Source organism: Sciurus vulgaris (assembly GCF_902686455.1).
Source record: "Sciurus vulgaris genome assembly, chromosome: 8".
NCBI lineage: Eukaryota > Metazoa > Chordata > Mammalia > Rodentia > Sciuridae > Sciurus > Sciurus vulgaris.
The window spans coordinates 77,578,078-77,596,100 of record NC_136468.1 but is presented as its reverse complement, the minus strand read 5'-3'; the positions used below and the strand labels follow the sequence as shown (position 1 = coordinate 77,596,100).

Below are 18,023 nucleotides of genomic sequence, written 5' to 3'. Positions count from 1 at the left end.
AAGTAAGTGTGCACAGTTCACTTCATTTTAGTCACTGGATTTCACTTCATGAGCAATTTTGGTTTGGACTCCAGGCATTCAGTAAATTGTTTTTGGATTTAAGTGTTGAGTTATAGCCAGATTTTTGTTTAAATCCAGTCACTGGCTATATAACCTCCTGTTATATATTTCTAACTATAATGAATGCACGTATAGATCATTTACATGAACTGTCCTTCCATGGCCCATGTTTGGTGTGTTTGTTTGTGTGTATGTGTGGGATTTATGAAGTACTTTTGAATATTTCAAAAGTTGGAGGGGATCAGTTTCAAAGAAACAAAAATAAATTCAAGTTAATAGGCTTTTCTCAATGTGAATTTGTTCATTCATGCTTACATAAGGGAATGTGCTAACCATGAATCATTCAAATTGAATTGCTCATGAGAAAAAGTATGCTGGCTTTGCCTTCAGTTTCCAGAGCTGCTTTACTGAAGGGGAAAAGAGCATTGTCTCCACATAAAGAATAATCAGCCACAGATTTCAGGCTGAGTGGCTCCAAATTGGCAAAAGTTCTTTTCACTCACGTGAGAACATGGATTCTTGTGAGATGGACTTGTTATCAAAATAGTCTACGCTGTGACTGAAGTTGCCAGTCTGCCAGAACAGCCCAAGGAAAAAAAAAATTTAAATCAATCATTTGGAAGTTTTATCCACACAACCTCAAAATAGCTAACTGCTCCAACAAATGTGGATGTTGGCAAATTCATACCTTAAAAAAAGTGTGCAGTGAACTGCAGTTCCACTCAGAAGCAGGTAGGTTCACATTTGTAAGCAGATCTATCTGAGAGCTCATACTTCAGCTATTATATGACTCACCTGGTCCCAATGGATTCTTAAAAGATGAAATCAACCTTTGTGTAACATATCACAAAATATTTTTTGCACTAGGATAAAGCCCCTCCACCTGCCTGCCAAGGTTGGGAGCCAACCTGTAAGTGACAAGCCCAGAAATGTGGTCAGTGAATGGTGAAGAATTTTAGACAATGCCAGTGCACCAGTCGGTGAAACACATTTTGTGATCCAGCAGAAGAAAAGGAGAGCCCAGTGTGCCAAGATGTTGATGCAAAGGACTGGGGCTGCTGCAGGGCCTGGACAACTGTACATCTGGTCAGCTTAGACTCTGCTAAGAGTCAAAACAGAAGTGTTTACATTAGAGTGTCTTGTCTAGCATGTTTCCATTATGCAGGACCCTCTCTAGTTTAGACTTCCTCCATGCAGACAGAAAGGAAAAAGAACACTAAAAAAAAAAAAAAAAAAAAGGAAGAAAAGAAAAAAATCGTCTTTGTACTTCTTGGCATAATTAAGTATCATTGGATGAAAAAACAAATGTAGTTTAAAAGACAATGTATAAACCATACCACACTGTATTTGTCAATTAAAAATAATTAAAATTTCACTCTGTAATCTTAAATATGTTTTTCCTAAATCACTTCTCATTTGGGCTCATAGAAGTGCTATTTGTACTCCCACCTGAGAAACTTTTTGCAACTTGTGTGTACATGCTCAAAAAATTAGAAACCAGAAATAATGTTCATGAGAGCCTTAGCATGGCCTTTATCTTGATCATGTTGATATTTCACTGAAGCTAAATGTAACATGATTTACTAGAACTGAGTATGATCACTTCCTATTTGGTGTATGCAGGATATTTTTTTCCATTACAGACATATTCTGTTCTTCAGTGCATTAAGAATGTCTTCTAACTTACATCTCAATAATATTATAAGGATAAATAAAATGCTGTATATTAGCTATGGTTTGATCCCTGAAGAAAAAAGTTGAAATGATATGCTTCAAGTTATTATTATTATTTTTACCTGGCCATGTAAGTTTTGATGTTGTGGATAGTTGATGCTAGGTGCTGTGCAGCTTATGTTTATCATTTGTACAACAAAAACATATATTTTAAAACTCTATTCATATTTTAAGTTACATGAACACAATTTTATTTATGGATTCCACATTGAACTAAGTATGTTATACAATAAAAGACAAGCATGGTTATTGTCAAGGCCATACTTACATAGCAATAAAAGGACCAATAAGTACATGTGTACTTTTATCTATGCTTAGTCTAAAAATTCAATGTCCTCCAATGTCAATGTCCTAACATTTAAAAAGTTCATTATTTACTTATTCTCTATTAAAAAAAAAAAAAAAAAACTCTACCAGTCCAGCATTCCAAATACTCAAATAGCCCATTTGCTAAACATTTTGTTGCTAAAATATTTACACGATCAGTTGCTATATTTTTTTCAGGATTCTGTATTCAATCATGCTTATAGGCATAAGTATTATCTCTTAAGGCAAAATTTCATATCTAACATTGTTTGCTGGTGAGTCTTTGCTTTATTTTATTATAATAATTTCTTATTATGAACAGTCTTTTTTCATATTTTGTAAGAAGAAAATTGAATACGTCCCCACCTAGGCTGTGAATTACTGGCAGGTAGATTGAAAGAAACAAGAAATGTTTCTCTCTGTGTTAAGGTGAGATCAATCTTACAGTCTTTGCTCTCTTTTTGCTCCTTGTTTAGCACAATACCTGGAAGTTACTCAATAATGATAAATGATACAATGGCATGTGTTTGAGTGAATGCATTAGCAGTAATCCTCCTTTACTTTTTTTTTTTTTTTTTCAGACTCCCAGGAAGGCAATTACAAATCAGAAGTCAACAGCAAACCCAGGAAGGAAAGGACAGCTTTTACCAAAGAGCAAATCAGAGAACTTGAAGCAGAATTTGCCCATCATAATTATTTGACCAGACTGAGGCGATATGAGATAGCCGTGAATCTAGATCTTACTGAAAGACAGGTAAAGCTGGACATTATCATCACATGAGCTTTTTAATTGCTTTTGGTCAACAATCTTTTGCCATATTTGAAATATTTAGATCTGTGATTCTTGAATACCAATTTGGAAGACTGATGTACTCTTCCATGATGAAGATTTTGTTCAACAAAATGAAAAAAATTAAATATAATAAAATGATATTAAAAAACATTTGTGTAGTTCAAGAAAGAAACCTTTAGTCTATTATGATGGTCTTCCTGTATTTTGGGTTTAAACATATTAGTTATTTTACATAATGATGTCATATGGTAAGGAATTTTATATGCTTATATTTTAAAATCTTCTTATTTGGCATATACAAGTTAGTAACCCCATGTTAGTTTCCTGTACTGCTTAGGATAGGGTATGCATGTTGCAGTAACTTATTTACCCTCAAATCTGAATGTTCTAACATTTAAAAAATGCTCATTATTTGCTTATTTTCTATAAAAACTACCAATCCAGCATTCCAAATACTCACTCACATGCCCAATCTGACTCTCTGGAGTCTCAACATATGGTTTCCCTGGTCACCACGGGAGGTAAGGAAGATTGGAAGTTCATGCAATGACCTCTGAATGTTTTCACCTGGAAGTGACCCATGTCACTTCCATTTACACTTTGACGTTCAAAAATAGTTAAATGATGCAGCTTTGGTGGAGAAAGGCTGGGAAATAATGGAAGGCAAGGGCACATAGATCGCTGGTAAATATTTGTCTCAATACTCAAAATGTTTTTGAAATTGTATTGGTGTCACTAATTCAAAATTCTGGTACCCACTTGAAGAACATTTTAAAACTATTAATGATCTCTGGACCCCAATTAAAAAGGCATAAATAATATTTTTAATTATATTACTCTATGGATTCCTTTTTTGAATTTTATTTGGACTAATGATTTGCTCCATCAGTGCTCACAGAGTACTTCTTGTACAGATTCTGATTTGTGCTAAAAAAATCTAGTCTACTGTTGGTGGACAGTTACTCATCTTTACAAAAACATTCCTGAAAGGAAATGCAAACATCTTTATGGACACTGCAATTATGATTGGCATTCTTAGGGTTAGAGTTTTATTTCCTCTTTCACTATACATACCTCCTCCAGAGATCCCACTGGAACCAAGGAAATAGCAACAGGGTGTGGACAAATGAATACATACCTTATGAGAGAACATTATTTTATCCAATTTCTTAAATCATCTTCTTTCTGTGAATTTTTGAATTTCAGTTTTGGTAGGTTATTTCTGGGTAGTGGAAATATACAGAGGAACCCTTTTATGTGGTTTTATTTATTGGCAGCTTATATTTTATTAAATATTTTGACTGGTACCTAAGTTATGGAACACATTTCCTTCCCCTGAACTTCACATACAAAGTTCCCTCTATAATTGTACAGCATGTGGCACACTGGAAAGCAGGATCCAAAATCTACATCATCAGACATCTCTTTTATTTTTATTTTATTTATTTTTTAACTAGGAATGGGAAAATAAAGGGGGGAGGATTACACATTAATGCCCTTCTGTAGAGACAGTGAACTCCAGGAAACATAACCTTAGTTTATAGAATGTAAGAAGGAAATAAGAAACTAAGATTTATACTCAATTTACAGAAATGACAGAAGTGGTATGTGCTCTCAGGCAAGAGCAAAGTCAAGATTCTGTGCTTACTAATCTAAAATGTTATGTGGTTATCTTCCATTGTTTGACACAGAACAGAAGTTTTGCTTTTGTCTAAGAAATTTCTTTTTAGAAGCAGTTCTATAAATCTAGTTTGAGGATTTTAGATAGTTCTTCTTTCTCCTTATTTGGGATATTTGGGAAAGTTTTGTGTAAAAATGTTGTATAAATACATGTATACACACATGCATACCTAATTTTAATCAGTTTTTTACTTAAAATAATAATTTGTTTCAATGTTATGCCAGTTAGCCTTAGTTTTATGACTAATTACTCCAAATATTGGTGGCTTCAAACAATAACCAACATTGAGTTTGCTCAGAATTCTGTGGGTGAGAGTTTTGGTTGGACTTGTCAGGCTTACGTAGATCTGTCATGGAGTTGCATTCAACTGTTAGTTGACTAAATGCTATCTGGGTCTCTGTTGGGACTGCTGGTCTCTGTTGCATATGGTTTTGTCTTCAAATAGGCTGGCCTGGGATTCTACAGTGGATGCTAGGAATATCCCTAGGAGCATTGAGAAGGAAAATTCCAATGTGCTGGGGCTTTTTAAGTTTCTACTTATATTTACTAACGTTCTGTTGTCTGAAGCAAATCATCTCACATTAAGTGTCAATACAGGAGTCACTAGAAACCATTCCTGAAATAATCTGAGAGGCTACTAAGAAAAAAAAAACAGCTAATAAGTTGAGGAATAATTAAGTTTCAAAGGATTGAAAATTTGATGTTATGCAGAAGATAATTTCTTATACTATAAGTTTACATTTGCAGTTTTACACATTAATATGAACAGAAGATATACACATATGGAATCTAAACTCCTAATCAAGACTAAGTCTTTAGAGGATCACTATGGGTTGGTTATAACAACAACAAAAAAAAAATTAATGAAAAAATTATGAATGAAAACCCAAGATTTGCCACTTGGAGTTGTATATTCTTAGAGAAATGACAATCTCCTTGAGGCACAGAAATGAAACTAAAACTTCCTGCTCTTTCTTCTACTCAGATTTATGTGTCATGATAGATATGAAAAATTTTTAGCATAAATATGAAAACAGAACTATCGCCCAGAGGGGAAATAACTTTGCTATGCAAGACATATTGAATTAATTCATTTGTAATACAAATAGTAGTCGAGCTGGTGCTAGAAATAAAACCTAGTCAAAATAAGCTAGAGAAGAATGCTAGAACTCTCAGAAGAGACAATTGAACAAGTAGTAACAATTATGATGAGTGATGAATGTCACAAAAGAAGTCTGTGTGGAAAATATTCCTTGTTATCCCAAATATTAGCTTTATTAACATATTATTCCATACTTCTGTGCTCATACAGTAACTTAAATTGGAATTATAAGGTTTTATTTTTATTTTTATTTTTTTCTGGGCTACATATTACTGTGCTGAACTTACCTGAAAACATACTGCTGCTTTAAATATTTTAGTTTTAGCAGACAAAAAAGAAAAGTTGTACATATTAATGGGGAACCATGAAATGCTTGATGCATGTATATATTGAACAAGATTTAAATTAGGTAAAACATTTTTCTCTTGAAACTTTTATCATTTACTTATGGTGAAAACTTACAAATCTTTCTTCACGCTTTTGGAAATGTACATTACATTATTGTTGTGTAGAGTCATCATACTGTGCAACATCACCTCAGAGTCTCTTGCTTGTATCAAAATGTAACTCTAATTTTGCTGTTCTTGAAGATTCAAAGCCAAATTCCTCCAAAATTCCTGGGTGTTTAACCCAGTGAAATATTTTAATTTTGTTTTCTGGAGGTTGGATTTTTAAAGTTATAGCCATAGAGTTATAAAGTGAATTGTTTTAAGTCTATCTTCTTTATATTGGGACACAGCTTATCTTACTCTATTGGAGCTACTATAATATGTAATGTATTATATATAATATGATATTATATATTATAATAGTATTATATTATATATTACTTCATAATATAACAATTATATCAATAATATAAATATAATTGTAATTATGATATAATTATAAAGTATAATTATATGATAAGACAATTACATGTAACATAATACTGGCTTATACACATCAGAAATTTATTTCTTATAAACCTAGAGGGTGGAAAGTCCAAGATTAAGGCAGGCACTTGCTCTTTCAGTTTCTGTTTAGGGCCTGCTTCTGCAGAGATATTTGTCTTTTCATTCTAACTTCACATGGTTTATGAGTCTAGCTAGCTATCTGAAGTCTCCTCAATAACGGTGATAACCCAGTAATAAGCAATCTGCTCTTCAGATCTAATCATCTTCCAAAGACCCTGTTCCTAATGCCATCACCTGGAGGTTAAGATTTAAACATAGGAACTTGGGGACAACCAACATTTATACCATAATACACTTATTCCATAATTTTGATTTTGTTCTAAAGTCATCAGTGCTTATCCATGTAATCCATGTCTTGGCCCAATGTAAAAACAACTTCTTATATGTTTTCCAAATGTAAACTGTTCTAATTTTAAATGCATATCCTTTTTATCTTTGTTCTGCAAGATTTACTTTTCCACAATTTAAAATAACACAAAATTTAGTAAATTAAACATATGAACCAAAAATATTAAATCTAACCTTAATTGTTCAATGTTTCTCTTAGTGTTGGTAGCATTCTCTAAAAAAATTTTCTTGACTGATGGAAATTTCATGTTCACACGAATGAACAGAAGTCAAATATATATCATGTAAAGGGGAAAAACAACACATGTTAAATCATCTAAATATATGGGAGAATGTTTTATAGGAGAGAAATAATTTTATACATTATGAAAACTTACTTTATAATTAGAACTAGTCTTTAACATACTTTCATGTAAAAGTTTTAAGTGATTGCCTATAAAACATGCATTCCTACAAGCTATAAATTTAGCTACCCCTACTTCATTTATATCATGATCATTACACCTGCCACACATTTTATGATAGATCACATTTATGTCATCATAAAGATATGCAGTAATGATCAGGCATTCTTTTACAAAAAGTCATATATGTTAAATTCTTACACATCATTCAAAATTGAACTTTCCAATTCCCACTTGAAGAACAGTCATAAAATCTCATGAAGGAGTCAGACTCAGGTTTGCGTCTTCCATCATGCAATGTCAGAGGAGTCTACAATTCTTTTAATAATCTATAATTCTCTTTGAACATCAGCTGGCCAAAAAAGAAGGAAAAAGCTTTTCCCAACTCCACACTAGCAAATAGGTAATAAAGAAAAATATTTTATGTTAGATTAAAGTGGAGACCCTAAAGAAATAGTTACATTTTTAGTTATGCAATGTTGTTTCGTTGGTTTATGGATCAGTAAATGTCCAGTAGTCCATTAGCTTCTCTATCATACATTTTCCACTTTACAACATATTCTCACAGTCTTTATGATAAATGGCAAATAATCTTTAATTGTCAGGGTCATTTAGAACTTTTTGCACAGTCAAAGAAGCCTCCTGTCACAAAGTATTTTTAAGTTGGACAAACTTACTCTGTTTTATCTATCCAGATAAATTTGGAGAATGCTCCTATCACATATTTGATATCTCATAGTGGGAAGAAGGAAGACAGCAGCTGCATGAGAGTATACAAAGACTGGCAAAATGGACATTTTTATAATGTTAAGACTGCCAAATATAGAAGCAGTACAAGATCCTCTACTTTATAAAACATTTTCACAGAGCTAATCAAAGGTGCAATGTTGTAGATTTGTAAACTAGCTACAATTACTGGAATAAACAAACTAATTCAGGATACCTAGGCCAAGGTAAATGGAAAATCCCACCTAGTTGGATCAGATTCCATCAGTGGAAATGAGAGACATTATGTTTTGTTCATTACCCATAAATTGTTAAATGGACCAATGCCAAGGATTTTCAAAATAGCCATTCATTTTCGAATGTCTAGAGGAGAATTTTTTGTGCCAAGTATATAGTGGTTTTTCTTTTTGCTCCTCATTTTTTACACAATCTTTCTCCTTCACAGGTTTATTTCTATATATTTATATGAATACACTGTTATTAATTTTTTTCTCCATGACCAGACATATTCTCTTTTCAAGTTAATCAAGAGTATCTGTGTAGTCAATGATTTTAGAATATTTTTCCTTTCTTTACAGTAATATTTAACAGTCACCTAGAGAAATATAAGGTGTTTTCTTTGCTGAATTCATGATGTTTCAGATATTTGTAAAGATTAAATCTGATTTGACTCCAATTGGAGAAATGAGCCTAGCATAGGTTAGAGGGGTTAATGATGGGGTAAGAGAAAGAGTCTTAGTTGGGGTTGAGAAGAGATATTTCTGATAATTCTGTTTTTTAATAAGTAATATATATTGATAACATGAAAGAACCCTAAAAGCAAAACTCAAAACTAGCTTTGATTCACAAAAAATAGGATATATAAGAGGTAATTTAAGAAAGATCAATAATAAAGCAAGACCTACAGTGTTAGTCAATGTTTCAAACCATTCCTAAATCAGAAATTTAGCTTTGAAATAAAAGACTGAGAAATAATCAACTGATACCTAATCATTTGCAAATGTAAATATTCAAATTGGAAGTAATTGGGAAAAAGAAACCTTTGAAAAATAAGATCCTAATTTATTGAACTGCCCTTAAGAATATATAATTCATTTTCTTTTAAAATGCTATTCTTTTTCTCCATGGGTAGATGATGGACATATACAAAGCTATACACATATACATACATATGTACATATATACATATCTGTGTATATGTATGTGAGAATATATTTATACATATAATAGATATATACATATGAGCTTTTCAAATAAATGAGCCTTTATTTGGAAAATATTATTGATTGTTGCTATAAATATTCATCAAACTTCCATTAGGAAAAGACACAGAAAACTTCTCTCATTAGTCAAAGAATTTGCCATATTGTGTTCCCCAATTTCCTCAGTAAAGAGGCATATGTTGATTTAAATTTAATCAAGACAGCAACAATAGTAATGAAACACTTCACACACTGCATTACAGAATCATCACTTCAATTGTAATGCTGAAGAAACTAATGCTATCAAGAGCACTTTATTCACTCTTTTCCCACACCATCCTTTCATACATGTGGATTTTTAAAATGTTATTTAAAAGATCCCAAAAGTGAAACTTGTGGAAATTTTGAGAAGTTAGTGCAAGTTTTATGTTGCCCTTAATTTTAACAAAATTTTTTTTATTATCTTCACAAGTATACAGAGAAGTACATGCAAATGTTCTGTGACCTCTGTAAAATAATGAGTCCAGGTCTAAAAGAACTGACAATTTCTGGAGACTTGGCTTTAAAATACTTTCTCTCAATCATTCATTCTCCATATCCCCATGACTCCTCATGGAAAAACTCAGTAGTACATTTAATTTAGAATAGATCTTGAACTTTTAATTCCTTAATCAGTTCTAATTTTTGTGCTGTATATTTAATTTGTGACTTCTTCCTGGTTATTGAAATTCTTGACTATTTTTGAGAATCAATGTGTATAAATATGATAGTAATAGTTGTCTATAAATTTGTATAATAATTCAAATAAAGGAGAAGTGCCTAATTTAGTTTTGATATTTTCATTCAATTTATATGATATACTTAGGTAATTTCTCTTACAGTAATTGAAAGATGTGTAAAAAGGAATTGAAAGATGTGTAAAAAGTAGGGTTAGGAATAATGAAATTACACTGCTAATTAATATTAATGAAATAGGACCTGTGAGTTGAATTTCATCAACTATGTCAGAAAGACAAAGAATTTCTAGCATTTCCTACTATTGTGAAGTTTTAAAAGGCCAACTGAAAAGGAATCAATCCTCTAACAACTTTAGTTCATCATGTGAATGATTACTTCAGACATTTTTTTGGAAAAAAGAAAGATATACATAACATTAACATGTAAATAGTGTCCACAAAACTAAAAGTACTTACAGAGAATTTCATTTGTTCCTCCCCCAAAAGATTTTCTATTCAATATGTGACTTGCCTTTAGCTAATGTGTTGTTTTGCTTAAAAACAGGAGAAATGGCAGATATTTACTATTTACTATGTTAGTGAGCCTGTTCGTAAGAATTGTAAATATAGACAAGATAGAGACAAAATAGCTGAAAGTTAGAGAGGCAGGAAAAGAATTCCCACATCATAAATGTAGTGCTGTAATGGAGGACAAAGGTGAGATGCAGCACTACAATCAGGAATTCCCGCTTAGCATAAAACTTGTCCTATAACCCCACACCCATCCACACACACACCAACACCTTCCAGCCCAGGGTACTGCTTTACAAACAGCAGAGTTGTCTAGTGATTCCAACAAGCCTCTTGGAAGTAGCTCAAAGATTCCTTCTAATCAGATATGACATTTAGATATGTCTATTCAGATAGATAGAACAGAGGCTTTCTTTCCCTAATTTCTTGTTCTTAACATAAAGCATTTAAGATTCTAATTTCTCAGTTCCACTACTGATTTTGCCACCGAATTATCTGAGAGTGTCTTTCATGTGTCTATTTACAGTGGGTTTACTGGATAACTGCCATGAACCAATTTAATCACTGAGATGTAACCATTAAATCTGAAAATTTTATTTGTATAATTTTTCTTTGCATGTTTTCACATCTTAAAGATGTGAATAAATATTCGTTAGACAGTGCCTACAGTATTTCAAGATAAAAATGGAAACATTTGGAATATTAAATCTACAAATTCCAGATGTTTGGAGACAGCTGGATATGTCACTGAAATTTTCAGTTTTCATCCAGATGTTTGGTGTTATGTCTGTTCTTTCAAAAGACAGACATTTATGGTATTACATAAATATGGGTTAGAGCACTATATAGATAGAAATTTCTAAAATCCTATTTTCCTCTGGATAACTTAGTAAAGTATATGATAGAACAGATTTATATTTAATTTTTGTTCTTGTGATATATTGTGAAACTTAAGAAAACAAGTATAAATTTATATATACAAAACTGTAATGTTAGTGACTAAATCAGTTAAAGATCTAAAATCAATATTTAGCCAATGGCAACAATAATCCTCCTTTATGATATTTTTGTAAAAGACAAAAATATTATTTCTGAAGTCTGACATCATTCGAGCAATTTAATAACAAAAATTCTTTTAGCTGCTTTCTTCTGTAAAAAGAGTCAAGATAGAAATATTTTGTACTTAAAAATTAGTTTAATCACACAAGCAATGTAAATACTAGTTTGTTGACTAAGAGAGAACAAGTGATACATAATAAAAAGATGTTCTGAAAATTAAACTTCATAATTGGACACTTTAAATATTAGCTATCATGACAATAAGAAATTACACCTTTTATTTTTGTTATGAATATTTTGTTGAAAAATTATGGGTATACAGAGCTAGTAAGAGACTATAAGGCTTGGTTCATACTACTTTGATTTCATGAAAAAAAATAGCATTTCCCATTACTCAGATTCTTGGGATATAAGTCTTAATTTTATCTGAACTGTTAATTATCATATATGACAAACACAATTTATATGGAATCTTACCTTAGATCCACGCTTGAAAAAAGAAATATTTTATTAAAAATACCCTTATGTCTCTTGTGTGTTCCAGAATAGTTGTATAACAGAAGATGTAATTGACTTGAAGCACAAATAAAATAAGCATAGTTCACAAAATTCATCTATCATGCTCAAATATTTCAATTTCGAGTTTCAATTATATATAAAATATTTGATAATATTTGATAATAATTTTCTAGAGGCTACTGTACTACCCTGGTTACTAGGGTAGGAACTCAGAAGGCTTACAGGATGCCAAAAACAGCAACAACATTTGATTCCCAGAGAAAAGGAATAGTTTGCTATAATTATGTGGCATCACAGCAGAGTGGGGCACGGAGGGGAGTAGTAGAGTTCCCTGTTGTGCCCTGGACCCCTGGGAGAATCTCCTAACAAATAGTGCCAGTGACACCAATTATAACAGCAAGCAGTTCAAGTATATTCTGTAAAATCTGGAGCTAACCATTACGCATCTCAATATATACCTAATGCTTCCTATACGGCCAGCAAAGCACCTGTTATTTACAAGTTTCCCTTAACTTGACAGCATGAATTCCTTAAGGGCAGGACTATATTTTATTTATTTGTGCATTCCTCCTCTAATCCCTCTCATCTTTTGTTAAACACAGTGCCAGTTATTAGATATTCAGTAATATTTTTAAATGTATGAATGAATAAATAAAGACTAAGCCATCAAGAAGAATGGAGGAACTTTAGATTACATAGAGGGAAATGAGAGGGAGAAGGGAGCGGGGGGTATGAAAGATGGTGGAGTGAGACAGACATCATTACCCTATGTACATGTATGATTTCACAAATGGTATGAATCTACATTGTGCACAATCATAGAAACAAAAATTGTACCCCATTTGTATACAATGAATCAAAATGCAGTCTGTAAAAATAAATAAAATAAAAATAATACAAAAGAAGTCATGGGACTGGGGATATAGTTCACTTGGTAGATTGCATGCCTTGCAAGCACAAGGCCCTGGGTTCAACCCTCAGCGCCGCAAAATAAATAAATAAATAAATAAATAGATAGATATAAATTGAGATTGTTATATGAATTATACTTGTCAATTTTAATAAAATTAATTAAAATGCTTAATTTTAAACATTGAAGTGTAAAGTGCCTGAAAATCATGCTTTCGCCCATTTTAAAAACAAGAACAAAAAAAAATCCCTTTTTTTTTGTATTTCTGCCAATGAAGCAGGATTCATGAAGCGATACTAAAAGTGTAAAGATTTTTTATCTATAAATCTACTGTGATGTTGTTATAAAGTTTCTTCATTTATAAATCTACTGTGGTATTATTCCAGAAGCAATATTGATTTATATTTTGGATTACTTTTATGTTTTATCTTTTATTGCTAACATTGCTAATAAGGAAATGTGTTTTTTTTTCTCAAAAAATCTTTTTCTCCTTATTTTATATTTTATATTCACCCTAATATTTTATAGCATATCTGGGTGCCATGACTTCTAGAGACTTTCAGTATACCTTCCATTTCTGGAAGATGATACCTGTATGTGGTTGCTGCTGTTTTATCCCATTACCAACATCGTGGAGTTCCAGTATCCAATATGTAATCTCACCCTTAAAAAAAATAGTATAAGGAATTGGAATTACTACATATCATCAAATGTTTTCACCCGTACATATATGTCCATATGTATGTATATGTGAACATACTTGCATGCGAATATCCATATGTGTGTGTAAATATACCATTGACAACTGTGAAATCTTCTCTCAATCTTTGTTAAAAAAAAGGTACAATTCCACATGGCAAACATAGAAAACACAATGTAGACCAAAGTATTTCTAAAATCAATACCATACTCTTACATTTTTCTCATTAAGTCTTGAACATTTTATACTGGTATTAGAGAATTACTACACTTTTTCTCCTAGAAAAGGAAATAAATGCAGAATTTAAGAGGTCTATTCCTGCATTTTTTTGCAAAGCTTATTTTGACTGACTGTTCAGCTTTTGGTGACAGTGATAATGATGGCAATGACTTACATGTTTCTTCCATCTGGAATTGTTGATGGAGAAAAATCTCCCTACAGAGAATCTTGAAGGGCTCATTATTCCAATATTACAAATATGAAAATTGAGGCAGAGAGAAGTATAATTTTCTCAAATTCACACAAAAACTCAGAAGTGAAGCCAAGAGTAGAACTCAGCTCATGTGGAACAGATCTAATGCAACATGCAATGTCAAACTTGTAAAGGTAATTAAACTGAGTAGTATAATTACCTAAATTATAGCACAGTAAAATAGTGTCATATTTACAAATGTAATTATATCAAGTATGAGAATTACCTGAATGATAGTAATCATATGGATGGAGTTCACATACTTTATATGCTTTATTTTTTAAAAATCCTAAATATTTTTAAAAACAGCAGTTTGAAATATAGCAGAACCCAAAGTAGGGAAAAACCCTAGAATCTGGAACAAAACAAATCGTTAGGTTAATATCCTGGCATGACATTTTCCATCTGTGTAATCTTAGGCAAGCAACTTAACCTTTGTCCCAACTTCCTCATCTGTAAAATAAAAATAATGCTGTATTATCTAGAAAAAATAGAAATAATGCATAAATGGCAACTGTAAGTATAGAGTATATCACTTATACCCAAGTAGGAGTAAATAAAAAGTAACTACCGATACTCTTGGTTAGTGAGTAGTAATCTTACATGAACACTCATCAACCAGTTGTTTTAATTTTTGTGGCACTGAGGATTGAACTCAGGACCTTGCACATACCAGGCAAGTATATAACCACTTAGCTACACCATCCAGCCCTTCCATCAGCTAGTTTTTAATCAATCTGTCTTACTGTGTTTTCTTATCCATTGTTGTCAAATAGATTAATATGTGTATGAGAAATACATGATGCATGCTTTCAATTATGGCCTCAAATGAAACCAACAAAAGTCCAGATTGAGAAATATATCCATTCGATATTTCATCTTAATGGCACTGTAAAGGCATAGAATGGCCTTTTAGACACACCTTCTTTGTAGTTATCCAAGCACGTTTTAAACTGACTTAGGAATAGACATATAGATGGCAAGTCAGAGACGTACTTGGGAGGGTGAGGAAACTTTGACTGGGACAAATATAGCTCTAATTCATAGAAATTCTTTAGAGAATCAATATTGTTGAGTAAACTTTAGAGATAAAGTTCTTTTTCATCTATTTATATCTTTATATTATATTTCAAAAACTATGAAGTACAGTTGTTTGCACATTCTGAAAGTTTAAAAACTAGTATTGTGATCTTACAATTTGATTACATTCAACATCGAATTATTTTTATCTTTTTTGTTTTATGGAGGCCTGGTATAGACCTTTGAAGCATTGTTTTTCATTGATGCCACAAAAGAGAACAATGTGTCGGTTTAACGGTCTTTCGTGTTGTTTCCTTTCCTGCTTCAAGGTGAAGGTGTGGTTCCAGAACAGGAGAATGAAGTGGAAGAGGGTAAAAGGAGGACAGCAAGGAGCTGCAGCGCGAGAAAAGGAACTGGTGAACGTGAAAAAAGGAACACTTCTCCCGTCGGAGCTTTCGGGAATTGGTGCAGCCACCCTCCAGCAGACAGGGGACTCGCTAGCAAACGAAGACAGTCATGACAGTGACCACAGCTCAGAGCATGCACACTTATGATACACATAGAGAGGACCAGCTCCATTCTCAGGAAAGAAATGTTGTGATGGCAAGCCTTACCCAAACATCGTTTACACAGAGAGGACTATGGCAGTGGTGTTTAATATTAAGTTCAGGCATCGCAAGTCTATTTCATGATTTATAGAGAGTTTACACTAAGTGCCACTTATTGAGGATACTTCCACAGTGAAGATGGAGAAGGTGAACTTGCTTTAAATATTGCAGATATGTTTGGTCATATGTATGGCAGCGAGCAGGTGTGGGTTTGCTTTTGCTTGCACCGAAAAGTTGATTGCTATCAAGAGCAAACTGTAAGACATTCTTATTCAAGATGCCTCCAGAGTGAAGATCTGAAGATGAACTTGCTTTGAACATTCCAGATGTACAAGGTCATATTTGTGATAGTGGGCAGGTATTTGCTTTTGCTTGCACTGAAAATTAAATTGCTATCAAGAATAAATCATGAAGTATTTTATCCTGAACAGCCACAGTGCCTGAAATCATCAAGTGGATAAAACATGTATTTTAACTCTGTATATATTACCCTTAAGCCATTTTCCTGTCTTCACTAATTTTAGCAATGCATTCATATTAGCTGATGAAAATAGCCACTCACATTGAAAACCAGAACCAGCTTCTTGTATGTTTTATACATTTTGTCATTCAGAGATGTTCAGTATATGCTTACTTGTGTTCAAGTAGAGAAAAGTACGGTAGAGTCTGATAGGACATATTCTTGTACCACAGACAAAACAAATCTTATGTTGCATCTACTATCAACTGCTGCTAATACATTATTTTAAAACTTGCCTTGCTCCTCAACTCTTCCTATCTTATAGCTTGAAAAAAAAAATTAGGATCATAGGCAAATCAGTTACCTTGCAAAGAGAGCTTTGTATGGCAGACATTGTCTGATTTTATTTCTATAACATGCTAGTTGTTATTAATATGATTTAATGAATAAAGAAAAGTTTTCTTCTTTTGATTGGCAATGGTCTTAAGGTGAAAAACAAAATTCTGAATGTCTTCAAATTAAACTCCATAAAATACATTATTTTTTCATATGTGATGTATTCAAGCAGAACAACCTTTGTATTTTGTTTAAAAAAAAGTGTTTAATAAATGATCCTTTGTAAATAATGTTGGTCTCCCTACTGTGATTTCTTGAATATTTAGAAATTTTCATATCAATGCCTAAGAAAGCCTCAAATTCATCAACTCTTATGTAAACCCAAATAATCAAAATTAATGTCATTTACATTTTTCATTTCTGAATATTTTAACTATGATGGGGAAAAATCAATTTTGGAGTAATCAAAGAACATCTAATAGGCGTATATAATAAGATGTTTCCCTAAATTAAGGAGTATTCCAAACCAAATATTTTAGGTATTTTTTAAATTGAAAAGTAGGAGAAAAAGTGAAGTTATTCAGCACAATGAAGTAAATTAAAGTCATATATTTTGATAGTTTTATTTAATAAATTTGAATTATTCTAATAGTTGTTTATTTTATTTTACTTCATTTTGTATTTTTCCAGTGTTGGGGGTCAAACCCAAAACCTCATGCATATTACTAAGTTATACCCTCAGTTTACCAGTAACTGTTTTAAAATAAGAATAGCTAGAGTCTTTGATATAAAATATGAAACCAAAAAAACTGATGGGAATTCTCAGTTCTAATGGATATTACTGATACAAGAAAAGGATTATTACCACACTTTGTGTTGTGCATGATTGCATAAGCGTTGGATACCTAAGTTTTACCTAGAACTTGATCACATTGTTTTTCATTGGTTACATGTTTTAGCTAGAAGTGCTTGGAACCATTGCCAGCCTTTCCCTCCCTCCCCAATAAATTACAGACAGAAATGGAGGAAAATGATCAGTAAAAATTTTAGAAACCTCATTATTTAGTTGATTCTATTTGCTTTAAAATGATTAAACAGGTAAAAAATAATTTCTTTTAGCTTAGTTGAAAATGACAGAGTAATCAAGAAGTAAAGTAACAATTATATAATTTGTATCACATATTCCCTCTGTGATATAAATTTTATCTGATTAGTCAGCAATATTTCTAAATTAACATTAGGGAGACACCATTCAAATGTACTTTTCTATCAATCACTTAAATGAATGTATAGTATATTTGTACTGATGACATTTACTTCAGTGGACCAACATTCTTATTGTAAAATAGTATTTAAATTCAAAACATCTTGACAAATTGG

The 18,023-nt window shown here is 32.0% G+C and overlaps 1 protein-coding gene across 3 annotated transcripts in view; it reads left to right on the top strand.

Annotated features, from left to right (window-relative positions):
* The window catches only part of MEOX2 (mesenchyme homeobox 2), a 64,830-nt gene extending 47,691 nt beyond the window's left edge, over positions 1-17,139 (top strand). For all 3 annotated transcript variants that reach the window (XM_079151919.1, XM_079151918.1, XM_079151917.1), the window contains 2 exons: positions 2,682-2,854; positions 15,569-17,139. In XM_079151919.1, coding sequence (XP_079008045.1) covers positions 2,682-2,854; positions 15,569-15,793 — 398 coding nt within the window. In that variant the 3' untranslated portion in view covers positions 15,794-17,139. The remainder of the gene's footprint in view (positions 1-2,681; positions 2,855-15,568) is intronic.
* The last annotated feature ends 884 nt before the right edge of the window (positions 17,140-18,023 follow it).